General features: G+C 42.8%; 1 protein-coding gene across 1 annotated transcript in view; it reads right to left on the bottom strand.

Moving 5' to 3' along the window:
* The window catches only part of LOC120937808 (SLX4 interacting protein), a 264,585-nt gene that overhangs the window by 50,554 nt on the left and 200,241 nt on the right, over positions 1-13,790 (bottom strand). Inside the window, exon 6 of the mRNA XM_040351308.1 lies at positions 11,303-11,380. Coding sequence (XP_040207242.1) covers positions 11,303-11,380 — 78 coding nt within the window. The remainder of the gene's footprint in view (positions 1-11,302; positions 11,381-13,790) is intronic.

Consider the following 13,790-nt stretch of genomic DNA (forward strand, 5'->3'; position numbering starts at 1 on the left):
ATGTAAACATCCCTTGTAATAGGAATGTGTGTGACAGGTACTCTTTATGGAGAGATGCAGGGTCAATAAGACCCCACATCTCTCCTCCAGGCTGGAAAGCATGAAATCGGTGAAAAAAAATTCACCGATCTCATGCTTGTGGTTGCTTAGCAGCCGCAATCGCGGCTTTGTTTACTTACGGGGACCCGGGCGTGACGTCATCACATCGCGCCCGGGTCCTCCGACGGTCATAGAGATGACTGGTGACCATCTGGTCACCAGTCATCTCTATGCTTCCTGCGAGCGCCGGACGATTCGTTCTCCGGGCCCCCGATGGCACGGGAGAGCCCGGAGAAGCACCGGATGGCGGCGGGAGGGGGGGGATGTCCCCTCCCGCCGCCTGTAAGAACGATCTAGCGGCGGAACCGCCGCTATGATCATTCTTACGTTGTGCAGAATCGCCGGCAGTTTAGAAGGATATCTGAATGATGCCTCTTAGCTGCAGGCATCATTCAGATATCCACCCGGAAAGCCCAGGACGTCATATGACGTCCACTCTGAACGGCAGAAGTTCTTTGTGGACGTCATTTTACTATGGGCCGGTAGGGAAGTGGTTAAGAACTGATGGCCGGACATTCTTCTTTAGGACTTTTTGGTAGAGCTCAGAATTTATGGTTCCATCAATTATGGTAAGTCGTCCAGGTCCTAAAGCTGCAAAGCAGCCCCAGACCATCACGCTACCACCACCATGTCTGACTGTTGGTATGATGTTCTTGTTATGAAATGCTGTATTCGTTTTATGTCAGATGTAACGGGACACACACCTTCCAAAGTAAATATGAGATGAGCCTTTGTGTTCTTTTTGGTCAGCAGTGGCTTTGGCCTTGGAACTCCCAAGGATGCAATTTTTTCCCAGTCACTTTCTTATTGTTGAATCATGAACACGGATCTTAGCTGAGGCAAGTGAGGCCTGCAGTTTTTATGACCTCCTGGATGAGTTGTCATCATGCTCTTGGAGTAATTTGTGTAGGCCAGCCACTCCTGGGAAGGCTCACCACTGTCCAAGTTATCTCCATTTGCGGATAATGGCTCTCCCCATGGTTCACCAGAGTTCCAAAGCTTTAGAAACGGCTTTAAAACCCTTCCTAGACCGATACATGTACATTTGTTTCTAATCTGTTCTTGCATTTGTTTCGATTGTGACATGATGTGTGGCTTTTTGTGATCTGTTAGCGTGCTTCACTTTGTCAGACTCTATTTATGTGATTTATTGATTCAACAGGTCTGGCAGTAATCATGCCTGGGTGTAGGAAGTGAAATTTAACTCAGCTTCCCAAAAAAAGTTGTGGTTAACTACTTGCCGACCAGCCGCCGTCATTCTACGGTGGCAGGTCGGCTCTCCTGGGCGAGAGCCCATAGCTATACGTCGGCTCTCTTTGCGGCCACTAGGGGCACGCCCCCCGCTCGTCCGTGACTCCCGTGCAGGCGCGATCGCCGCCGGGCACCCGCGATTGCTCGTTACAGAGCGGGGACCGGGAGCTGTGTGTGTAAACACACAGCTCCCGATCCTGTCAGGGAGAGAAAAGCTGATCTTCTGTTTATACAATGTATGAACAGAAGATCAGTGTTTCCCCTAGTGAGGCCACCCCCCCCCACAGTGAGAACACACCCAGGGACACCCCTTCCCCGCCCCCTAGTGTTAACCCCTTCACTGCCAGTGGCATTTTTATAGTAATCCAATGCATTTTTATAGCACTGATCGCTATAAAAATGGCAATAGTCCCAAAAATGTGTCAAAAGTGTCCAAAGTGTCTGCCATAATGTCGCAGTACCGAAAAAAAATCGCTGATCGCCGCCATTACTAGTAAAAAAATATATTCATAAAAATGCCATAAAAATACCCCCTATTTTGTAAACGCTATAACTTTTGCGCAAATCAATCAATAAACGCTTATTGCGATTTTTTTTAACGAAAAATATGTAGAAGAATACGTATCGGCCTAAACTGAGGAAAAAAAATGTTTTTTGGGGGATATTTATTATAGCAAAAAGTAAAAAAATATTATTTTTTTTCAAAATTGTCGCTCTATTTTTGTTTATAGCGCAAAAAAATAAAAACCGCAGAGGTGATCAAATACCACCAAAAGAAAGCTCTATTTGTGGGAAAAAAGGACGCCAATTTTGTTTGGGAGCCACGTCGCACGACCGCGCAATTGTCAGTTAAAGCGACGGAGTCCCGAATCGCAAAAAGTGCTCTGGTCTTTGGGCAGCAATATGGTCCGGGGGTTAAGTGGTTAATCATAGTTCATTCATGATTCAGCATGGGAGGGGGCAATTACTTTTTCACATAGGGCAGGCAGGTTTGAACAGCTTTTTGCCCTTAATAAATGAAACAATAAATTTAAAAACTGCATCTTGGATTTACTGGGGTTATCTTTGTGTAATATTGAAATTCGTTTTATGATCTGAATCATTAAAATGTGAGAAATATGCAAAAAAAAAAAACAGGAAGGGGGCAAATACTTTTTCACACAACTGTGTGTGTGTGTATGTATGTATATATATATATATATATATATATATATATATATATATACACACACACACACACACAATCTCACAAAAGAAAAACAACATTTTGTAAGTATTTTATTATATCTTTTCATGTTACAACATTGAAGAAATTACACTTTGCTACAATGTAGTGAGTTCACAGCTTGTATAACAGTATAAATTTACTGGCCCAGATTCAAGAAGCACTTGCGCCCGCGCAACCATAGGTTGCGCGGCGCAAGGGCTTACTTGCTCCGGTGTAACGAGTGCTCCTGATTCAGGAACCTCGTTACACCGACTGCAGCCTAGGATGTGACAGACATAAGCCTCCTTATGCCTTCACATCCCAGGCTGCATTCTTGCGTTGGCCGCTAGGGGGCGCGGCCTTTGTGATCGGCGTATAGTATGCAAATTGCATACTACCACCGATTCACAAAAGTTGCGCGGGCCCTGCGCACGCAAGGTACGGAGTTTCCGTACGGCGACTTTAGCATAAGGCTGCTCCTGCTAATAGCAGGCGCAACCAATGCTAAAGTATAGCTGCGCTTCCCGCTCGCGACGTTCAAATTTAACGTCGTTTACGTAAGTGAACCGTGAATGGCGCTGGACGCCATTCACGTTCACTTAGAAGCAAATGACGTCCTTGCGACGTCATTTGCCGCAATGCACGTCGGGAAAGTTTCCCGACGGAGCATGCGCTGTTCGCTCGGCGCGGGAGCGCGCCTAATTTAAATGATTCCCGCCCCCGGCGGGATCATTTACATTAGGCAGCCTTACGCACGGCTGATTAACATATCGCCCGTGCAATTTACGGAGCAATTGCTCCGTGAATCGCGGGCAAAGCGCAATATTTGCGTGGGCGCAGAGAAAAATATTTGCTCTTTGCCCACACAAATATTGCGCGATTCTACCTGAATCTGGGCCACTGTCTCAAAATAACTCAACACACAGCCATTAATGTCTAAACCGCTGGCAAAAAAAGGGAGTATACCCCTAAGTGAACATGTCCAAATTGGACCCAAAATATCAATATTTTGTGTGGCCAGCATTATTTTTCGGCACAGCCTTAACCCTCTAGGGCATGGAGTTCACCAGAGCTTCACAGGTTGCCACTGGAGTCCTTTTCCACGCCTCCATGACGACATCAAGGAGCTGGTGGATGTTAGGGACCTTGCACTCCTCCACCTTCCATTTGAGGATGCCCCACAGATGCTCGATATGGTTTAGGTCTAGAGACGAGCTTGGCCAGTCAATCACCTTTACTCTCAACTTCTTTAGCAAGGCAGTAGTTGTCTTGGAGGTGTGTTTGGGGTCGTTATCATGTTGGAATACTGCCCTGCAGCCCAGTCTCTGAAGGGAGGGGATCATGCTCTGCTTTAGTATGTCGTAGTACATGTTGGCATTCATGGATCCCTCAATAAACTGTAGCTTCCCAGTACCGGCAGCACTCATGCAGCCCCAGACCATGACACTCCCACCACCATGCTTGACTGTAGGCAAGACACACTTGTCTTTGTACTCCTCATCTGGTTGCCGCGCCACACACGCTTGACACCATCTGAACCAAGTAAGTTTATCTTGGTCTCAGACCACAGGACATGGTTCCGTTAATCTTAGTTTGCTTGTCTTCAGAAAACTGCTTTCAGGCTTTCTTGTGCATCATCTTTAGAAGAGGCTTTCTTCTGGGACGACAGCCATGCAGACCAATTTGATGCAGTGTGTGGCGTATGGTCTGAGCACTGACAGGCTGACCCCCACCCCTTCAACCATTGCAGGAATGCTGGCAGCACTCATATGTTTATTTTCCAAAGACAACCTCTGGATAGGATGTTGAGCACGTGCACTCAACTTCTTTGATCGACCATGGAGAGGCCTGTTCCGAGTGGAACCTGTCTTGTTAAACCGCTGTATGGTCTTGGCAACCGTGCTGCAGCTCAGTTTCAGGGTCTTGGCAAACTTCTTAGAGCCAAGGCCATCTTTATGTAGAGCAACAATTCTTTTTTTCAGATTCTCACAGAGTTATTTGCCATATGTTGAACTTCCAGGTACCAGTGTGAGAGAGTGAGAGCGATAACACCAAATTTAACACACCTGCTCCCCATTCACACCTGAGACCTTGTAAAAGTAATGAGTCACATGACACTTAGGGTGTACTCACTTTTGTTGCCAGTGGTTTAGACATTAATGGTTGTGTGTTGAGTTATTTTGAGGGGACAGCAAATTTACACTTTTACACGGGCGGACCGTATAGGTCCAGCTGTCAGTTTTTTTCGGCGGCCCTAATTGGGCACTTAATGCAAGTCTATGGAGCGACGGATGTCAGTGGTGACCATGTCTGCTGACATCCGGTCCGATCTGCTAAAATCAGACGTATGGTGATACGTTCGCCATCCGTCCTGTTGGATCAGATCGGATGAAATCTGATAAAAACGGACATGCTGTCCATTTTTGTCCGATATCTCCATAGGAATCAGCGGCGCTTGACAAGCCCCTCCCCTCTCAGTAAGCAGAGAAGGACCTGTCATCCGCCGGCTCAGCAGAAATCAACGGAGAGATCTCCCACTGAACTGGCAGACTCCATGGCAACATATCCGCCTTGTGTGAATGAGGCCTTATACTTCAGAAGTGAGATGGCCCTGCCATTATTGCCATCTCTGTTTAAGTGTGTTCCCACCCACCCTTGCATATCTGAGGACTTCCTGTTGCATTCTCGATAATTTTGGAACCCTCATACTGGCCATAGCAGATGGAGAGACCCAAGGATTCAAGCACTCTTGAGAGATTTCACATATAGAGATTAGGGTTGTCCCGATACCGATACTAGTATCGGTATCGGGACCGATACCAAGCATTTGCCCGAGTACTTGTACTCGGGCAAATGCTCCCGATGCTTTACCCGATACTTGTCCTGTGTCCTCCTCCAGCCCCCCCTCCCTTTTTATGCAGTCTCTCAACCTCTGTGCCCCCCGCCGCTGTTTCCTTCTCCCTCTGTGCCCCCCGCCGCTGTTTCCTTCTCCCTCCGTGCCCCCGCCGCTGTTTCCTTCTCCCTCCTGTCCCCCGCCGCTGTTTCCTCCTCTCCCCCGTGCCCCCCCTGCTGTTTCCTTCTCTCCTCCGTGCGTCCCGATGTTTCCTTCTCTTCCCCGTGCCCCCCCGCGGTTTCCTTCTCTCCCCCGTGCGTCCTGTTGTTTCCTTCTCTCCCCCCGTGCGTCCCCCGCTGTTTCCGTCTCTCCCCTGTGCCCCCCCCCCCGGAACTGTCAGGATGGAGAGCGGCGGTAGGAGCCGGTAAACCCGGCTCCTTACTGTTCCGAATGGACAGAGTCAGCGATGACTCTGTCCATTCACAGAACTGAATCATCGTAACCTGTTGATTACAATGTTTCAGTTTATGAATGAAGAGAAGACGCTGTCTTCTCTGCATTCATTTTCAGCGCAGCTGATGCTGCTGAGAAAGGGACAGGGGAATCTGTTTCCCTAGTCCCTTTCCCTGTCTCAAAGGGGAGATGTCAGAGGTCTGTTAAGACCCCTGATATCTCACCAAAGCCCCCCCAACAGGGTTGATTAAAAAATAAAATAAAAATTGCAATAAATAAAAAAATAAATAAAAAAAAATGTAAATGGTAATAAAAAATTCAAAAACACACTGACAATCCACTACCCCCCCTCTAAAAAATAAAAAATAAAACGCCACTGTAAAAAATAAAAATAAAATAAAAAAAAGTAAAAAAAAAACAAACAAAAGAAAAAAAACGCCACTGTCACATCACATTAAAAAAAAAAAAGTATCGGTATTCGGTATCGGCGAGTACTTGAAAAAAAGTATCGGTACTTGTACTCAGTCCTAAAAAAGTGGTATCGGGACAACCCTAATAGAGATAGTATATAAAGAAACAGTCAGGTTTTCTCATTAGTATTTACAGTATCAAACACTAAAACAATTATTTTGAGTGAAATCATATTATAATAACAGATACACATCTTGACAGAAATCTATGATGAAGGCGGTCTTTACGGCTTTCACAAAGTTGCAAAGTATTCCATGACATGAAGAGCACTTATTACCATTACTCTGAAACATCTGCATGTTGACAGGAGATGAGTTTATCGCTTTTTTTTAAGGGTGAAAAAAATTTCCACTGACAGTATGATTGTCAACATAATTGTCAGATTAAGAAACGTAGAATTTTCTTGTAATGCCTAAAGTCACAATATAGCAGGAAAATGGATACATGCTTACTGCTGCCAAATATTGGGACAGTTTAGCTGAAAGGCAAAGGCTAACAGCATCTGTGAGTGAAAACTATCTCGCATTTTGCTTTATTCTTAAAGTCAAGGTACACGTAGATATGAGATGACCATTCAGCAATTTTTGGAGCACATGTCCAGGCCTGTCTCTTTCCACAGACAGGTTGTTGATCCAGACTGACATCTGACAGTTGGGGACTGTGAAGGGGCAGAGGTAGTCCCCATCCAAACAGACAAGTGTGTTCGAGTTAGGCAGGTAGCATTCTGTATCTGTGCAGACATGAGGTCCAGTCTGGTGCATAAAGGCTGAACATGGGGCAGCTAAATCCTAGGGAGGATTAGACCCGTGCAACTAAATATCTGGAAGGCTGATGGACATTTATGTTAGTTTTTATGCTAATCAACTCCTATGTCAACATAAAACTTTGTTACTTTGACTTTTGGATGATTAAAAGCCCTAAAATGTATTCTGCTGAGTGGACTGAATCCTTGGAAAACCCTCCATTTGAAGATACATCTCATACCTCCTCATGACTTCTGCACTAACCTTTCATAGGTATACGCACAACTGTAGAAAAAACATTATTCCGTAGACAGGCATTCCAGGGGGCCAGATGAGGCCCTTTGCTTGCCTTTATCCCGGACCTTGGGGTACTTTTTCTCCCACTGATACAAGTCACTATTCCTTCCCCAGTCACCAACAATGGGGCATCATTTGTGGCGGTGACAACAACTATTTCTCTCATTGACAACAATGATGGAGCACTATTCCTCAAACTGACACCAATGATAGGGATCTATTCTGCAGACTGACACCAATAATGGGGCACTATCTCTCCCACTGACACCAACAATGAGGTACTATTCCTTACACTGATACCAATAATGGGTCACTATTCCTCCCACGGATAAAAATGATGGGGCACTAGTCCTCTCGTAAACAACAAGAATGGGGCATTATTCCTCCCACTGACACCAAAGATGGGACACTATTCCCCCACTGACACCAATGACGGGGCGCTATTGATCCCCCAATACCAAAGATGCACTGTTTTCTCCCACTGACGCCAGGACAAATTTCTACCCCCAATGGCCACAGTCTGACCCCAAAGTCTGAAGGACAGTAAACTAGCCATTTGTTTATAATGTTTGGAGACCCCTGCTCTAGGCACACTGTTAAAATACACATACATTATGTATATTATTTTGGTTGTCAAAGGACTTCCAACTCTGTTAACCATGTCATAAATTACTTAGCTTTGTCACACTGTACAGCCAGGCAGGTCATTCACTAATTTTCTGGCTCAACAACTGATCTTCCTATATCAACTCTCTTCCTTTAGCCTGTCTACAAGACAATGGTTCCTCCCAATCCCCACCTGTGACACCCCGTGTCCATCTAGCAGGGTGGTGAGCCAACAAGAAGTAAAACTGAACCAGAAAAAGTATCAGAGGGTTCTTGCTGACTGTGTGGCACAGGTGTGTGTGAATCACTAGACTAGCTAAACAGAAAAACATCTTTTGGCAAAAACACAGTGAGCTTATACAGTATGTATTGTAACAAGTTTGCTTGTAAGCAAAGCTCATGCTGTAAAAGAAGAGCATATACAGTATACTAATATTTCCAGTAGCCCTTTTCTTCACAATCTGTTACTCAAATTCCTGTAGTGATGCTTGAACTGGCAAGAGGAACCATAGTTATAACGGTTAGAGCAGGTATTCACACACCCAAAGTCTCCAATGCCTGCAGCAGCTGGGCAGCAACAAAGTAGTGGCGTTTTAGAACATGGTCATCTAGAAAGGTAAGTATACTGTACATGCTGTTTTTTTTAAAGCAAATTTACAATAATTTTATACAATTACCTAATACACAAAGTCAGATAAGTACTAAACACGCACAGTGATAAAAAGTAATACTATTAAAGATGTATTCCAGGCAGATATGAATGACACAACTTAATGCAGATCTGTAATTATGAATACATTGTGTATTTTTTAAATGCAGACAGTGTACCCGAATTTGACCTGGCATCAACCTCTTGCAATCCATGTACAGTAAAACTCAGGTGGGTTGGGGGGTAATGCAGTGACAGAGAGGTGAGCTCATGGGTGTGCACCTTCTTCTTTCACTGTCCAGTCACAGGCTGGCAGTGGGTAAGAGACCTGTTGTACCAGATTTTCTCTGCTGCAGTTCAATAACCCTTACGCCGCGTACACACGGTCTGAATTTCCGACAAGAAAAGTTTGATGTGAGCTTTTGGTCGGAAATTCCAACCGTGTGTAGGCTCCATCTGACTTTTTCCGTCAGAATTTCTGACAGCAAAAATTTGAGAGCTGGTTCTCAATTTTTCCGACGGGAAAAGTTCTTGTCGGAAATTCCGATCATCATATGCAATTCCGACGCGCAAAAAAAATGCATGCTCGGAATCATTGAACTTAATTTTTCTCATTGTAGTGTTGTATGTCACTGCAATTTTTGACGGTAGGAATTTTGTGTGACCATGTGTATGCAACACAAGTTTGAGCCAACATTCAGTCGGAAAAAAAATCCACAGTTTTCTTGTCGGTATTTCCGATCGTGTGTACGCGGCATAAGGGTTATTGAACTGCAGCAGGGAAGAATCTGGTCATCTGACCCGCCAGATAGGATTATGCTGTGTGGCAACGATGTGTAAATGTCAAATGACCAGATGCACAGAAATTCAAACCCTTTTTCAGGTAAAACAATGTGTATTTCATCTGTACATTTAGCTGTTTGCCATGTGTTCAGCTTTTGGACTGATTGGCACAAAATGGTATCACTTTGATCAAAATAAACATTACTTCTGATCAACAAGTTATTGCAAATTGGGATCAAGTACATGTCAGTTAGGTCCTAAAGAAAATCTAGCTAGTTTTATTGAGATCATAAACAGATGACTGATATTTTTCTATATAATCCAGTCTCTGGCTTGAGCTACCCGTTCTAATGAAACCGATTACACAAGTAAATGATTTACATGGCCTTTGTATAGGAAGACAAACAGGAACTGTAAAGAACTTTACAATCCTTTTACGGAAAAAAACAAACAACATAATTATCATCGTCGCATCACGTGATTATAAATTCCAAGCTATAGCCTGAGAAAAAAAATCCTTTTGATAACACCACCTAAAGGCTGGTATTAAGTTACATCTGACCAATAATGAGAACAATGTAGATTCATGTTTCACAGGTTCAGTAACTTGCTATAAAATGTGTTAGCTGCCTCTGACCAGTTGATATATCCTGAAGGGTGAAATCTATCTCAAGTGAAACTCAATTTGAAATATTTAAAGTTCATACTTCTGTCTCAGTGAGTCGAATATCTTCTTTTTTTATGGCATTTTTTACTAGATATGTGCATATTCTGCCACAATGATCCGTAGCCTGTCAAGAATGGTTCCCACCACATCATGTTCAATATCGCAGTCCCACGCAATACCAAGGACAAGGAAAAAAAAAAAAAAAACAATATAATAAATGAAACAGCAGTTCCAAAAAAGATTAAATTACTCTTAGTTGTTGAATGACAGCTACAGTATGCCATATGGGTGTAAAAATAGACTGCGAGCCATATTATTTTACAATATACAGTATACTGGTGCTTCCATTGAAACACCAGTACAAACTGGTGCCTTCATAGAAGTTAATATGTTAATTTTTCTAGGGACAGCGACATGCTACGAAAGTGAATGAGCGGGATGTGAAAAAAGCCCATTCTTAAATAGGAGGCTTTACCCAATGGGTCAGATTTATGTACACCAACAACAGCTGAGTTTTTAGCACATACTAATCTAATTTCAAAATCACAAACCCAAACTATGAAGTGTGAACTATGCTAGGCCACTTTAGGGCATATAGCAGGAGTCAGAGCCACCTAGCCCCACAATCTGTCATGGTCTGAATAAACTCTTGAATGTAACATTCTGATTGGTTGGAAACAAATTTTGATTGGTTGGAAAATACTTCTCACAATAGCTTGTTTTACCAAATTTGGCCAATTTTACCAATATTTCCTGAAGGATTATTGGATATTAACAGTTTGGGACATTAGTAGGGTCCATTTGATTATGTACCCAGACATGAGACGCAAGTAAAATATAGTACGCTTTTCAGGGCCTTCTGAGTTGCTTTGACTTGTGCCTTTGATTTGGAGTTGCTTTTCCATCTGAATTTACTTTCCTGGGGAAGAAGGGAGCTCAGATGCAAATAAAAGCAGATGAGTATTAAGTCAGAGCATGTCACCAACACCCATTCGCTTTCAGCAACAAACTTATAATAAAAAGATGGTAGGGATGTCTGCAGTGTACAAGTTCTTCTCTTCATAATCCCCATTCTCTGATCTGCTGCTAGCAACTCTCGGATACTACAATTTCCTCTTGATCCTCTGTTGTTGGAAGTAGAGTTGCCCTTAAATGCATTAAGTGATACCTGAAGCATTTTGCAATCAGTACTGAAGGCTTTACAGGCCACACTTTAGCAATGAAGAGAACAATTATACTGTACCTCGATACTGATGCTTTACCACACAACGAAGTTTGACCCATCTTTTGATGAAGTAGGCCGCAATCCGTAATGTGTTTCCTTAAAAAACAGGCACAGATATGTAAGAAATTAGCTTGCTGATAAAATAAAACATTGCAAACATTTGCCCCACCCCTGACAAAATCATGTACATGTTCCTGCAAGCTTCTCCACTCCATCAAAAATTACATAAAACATCATGGGTATTGCCATTTTTTAATCCAAAGGAGTTTTTATTAGTACTCAAATTAGCATGAAATAATATCAATGCCGACAAAGGCATACAACTATGTTGTACATATTCAGTCAAAGGAATAGATAAGCAAAGTGTCTAAAATATAGCATAAAAGAAGGAATATGTTAAATAGACCGGTGTTTCTCAAATCCAGTCCTCAATGTGTCCCAACAGGTCATGTTTTCAGGCTTTCCATTATATTGCACAGGTGATTTGATCAGTTTCACTGATACATGACCTGTTGGGGCGCCTTGAGGACTGGAGTTGAGAAACACTGACCTAGACAATTGACAAGTTACAAAATTACTAAAAACAATTACAGCAACTCTAAAGCTGGCTATAGATGGATCAAGTCTTGGCCGATTCATTAGGGATTGGCCGAGATTCAATCTATCTATGGGCAGGCTACTTGTACTGAAGTCAATCCATCGATCAACTTCAGTACAACCAGCCTGTTGGAATTTCTTCATGCGATCACTGCTGGCAGCTATAGCAGCTAGCAATGATCAATAGCACTGCAGAATGAATTCCTCCATCCAACACTGACTGTGTTGATGGGTGAATCAAGCAATTTTCTTTCCTTCCAGCTGTGGTGGATGGAGAGAAAATTGTGTCATCTATGGCTAGCCTAAGCAATGAGTGTTCAGTCAACTGCAGCCTCTAGTCCCATGATGCAGCCAACTACAAGCCTAATATACAGAATTGGTGGGTAAGTCTACAGTGGGCTAAAGATAAGGAGACAGACTACTATAGGGATTCAAGTAGGATGCAAATATAGAAATTCAGCAGGTATGGCTGTATGCCTTAAGGCAATTTAAAAAATACTGTGTACTTTCACAAACAGTGCCCTAAACCACCCCTCTCATCCCCTTTATCACAACTACACTATATATTACAGGCTCAAAATGCAGACATACCCTTCTCCAACAGTAGGATCCTCCTAAGCCTCCTGCCTTGCATTGTATTGTAACTGTACTTTCTCTCTTAAAATTGTAAATCGCTGGGCAAACTGTTGACACTTTATAAATCCTGTAAAATATTAATATAATAATCCAACTGCTGCTGCCTGTCAAGAGTCCCTGCTTTGTTTGCAGATATCAACTATAAAATTTGACATGTTCATCTAAACATACGAAGGAACTCTCCATGGAGCGGCATGGTGCTGGAGCAGCACAGAAAGGATGATAGTATCACAGATGAAATGTAAATAAAGTTGTGCCTTTGGGGAGGCCATAGTGGCCAGCTAAAACTCCTTTTGCACTCTGGGTCTGTCATAGTTTTGCAAATAGGGAGGCAGGATAGAATACGTTTTGTAGAAATGCATTTATTCTTTAAAATAAAATTATCCATGAACCTTAGGAAATGTTTTCAAATACCCGATCTGAAAAGTTAAGACTTCACAGTAAAGCAATTTTTAATTGGTTCAACGGTGAGTGAATTTTCCATCCACTAGGTGTTTCTAAACACCAATCGTTTTCCTGACAGAATTGTGAGCTCCAGGAAAGTTACTCCTTTGGCACTTCACAAGCTCACTAGATTTACCAGTCCCTCATGATGATAGTGGGAAGAAGCTAAAACAGTCCTTACACAGGGTGGTGCTTTGGTTTAGAAAAAGCCTTAAGATATTTTAAACACTTGGGTGTTGCACTCACTTACATGTCTGCTATGCAAAAACAGCATTACCTCTACTACTGGAAGGGTTTTTTGCATAAATGTTTTTGTAATACAGTGGGGAGGAAATAGCTAACATTTCACAGGAAAAAAACTTGCCATCTCTAAAGTCAGTGTGAAATATCAACAATGAGACGGCATGTGACAGAATCTGGAATTCTTCCATACATGAATATATCCTAATGGCTGCATGCCACTAAAACAATGCTATTATCTGTATATCACCCCTAGGCTTCATTAACCAGAGTCAGTAATAATTATCCACCCATAGAAAGTGCTGTGTATTTTATGTTGGCACAGAAGCAGAACACGTTGGCAACATGTCAGGTTATGACTATGACACTCTTCATTCACTATGGTCAATGTTATGTTTAATGTTCAAATCTTTCCAATGAGATGTTTTACCAAAAAATAGAAAGTGATTTGTAACAACACAAGGGAACAAGTACAATGAATATGGAATCTAGACTGAAATAAGATCAGTTGACTCAAGGCTGTAGATCACATAAACGTAGTCAACATTCTCCTAATGGGATACTTCATATTCCCATCGCACACATTCCT

This window comes from Rana temporaria, chromosome 4 (genome assembly GCF_905171775.1).
Source record: "Rana temporaria chromosome 4, aRanTem1.1, whole genome shotgun sequence".
Classification (NCBI taxonomy): Eukaryota; Metazoa; Chordata; class Amphibia; order Anura; family Ranidae; genus Rana; species Rana temporaria.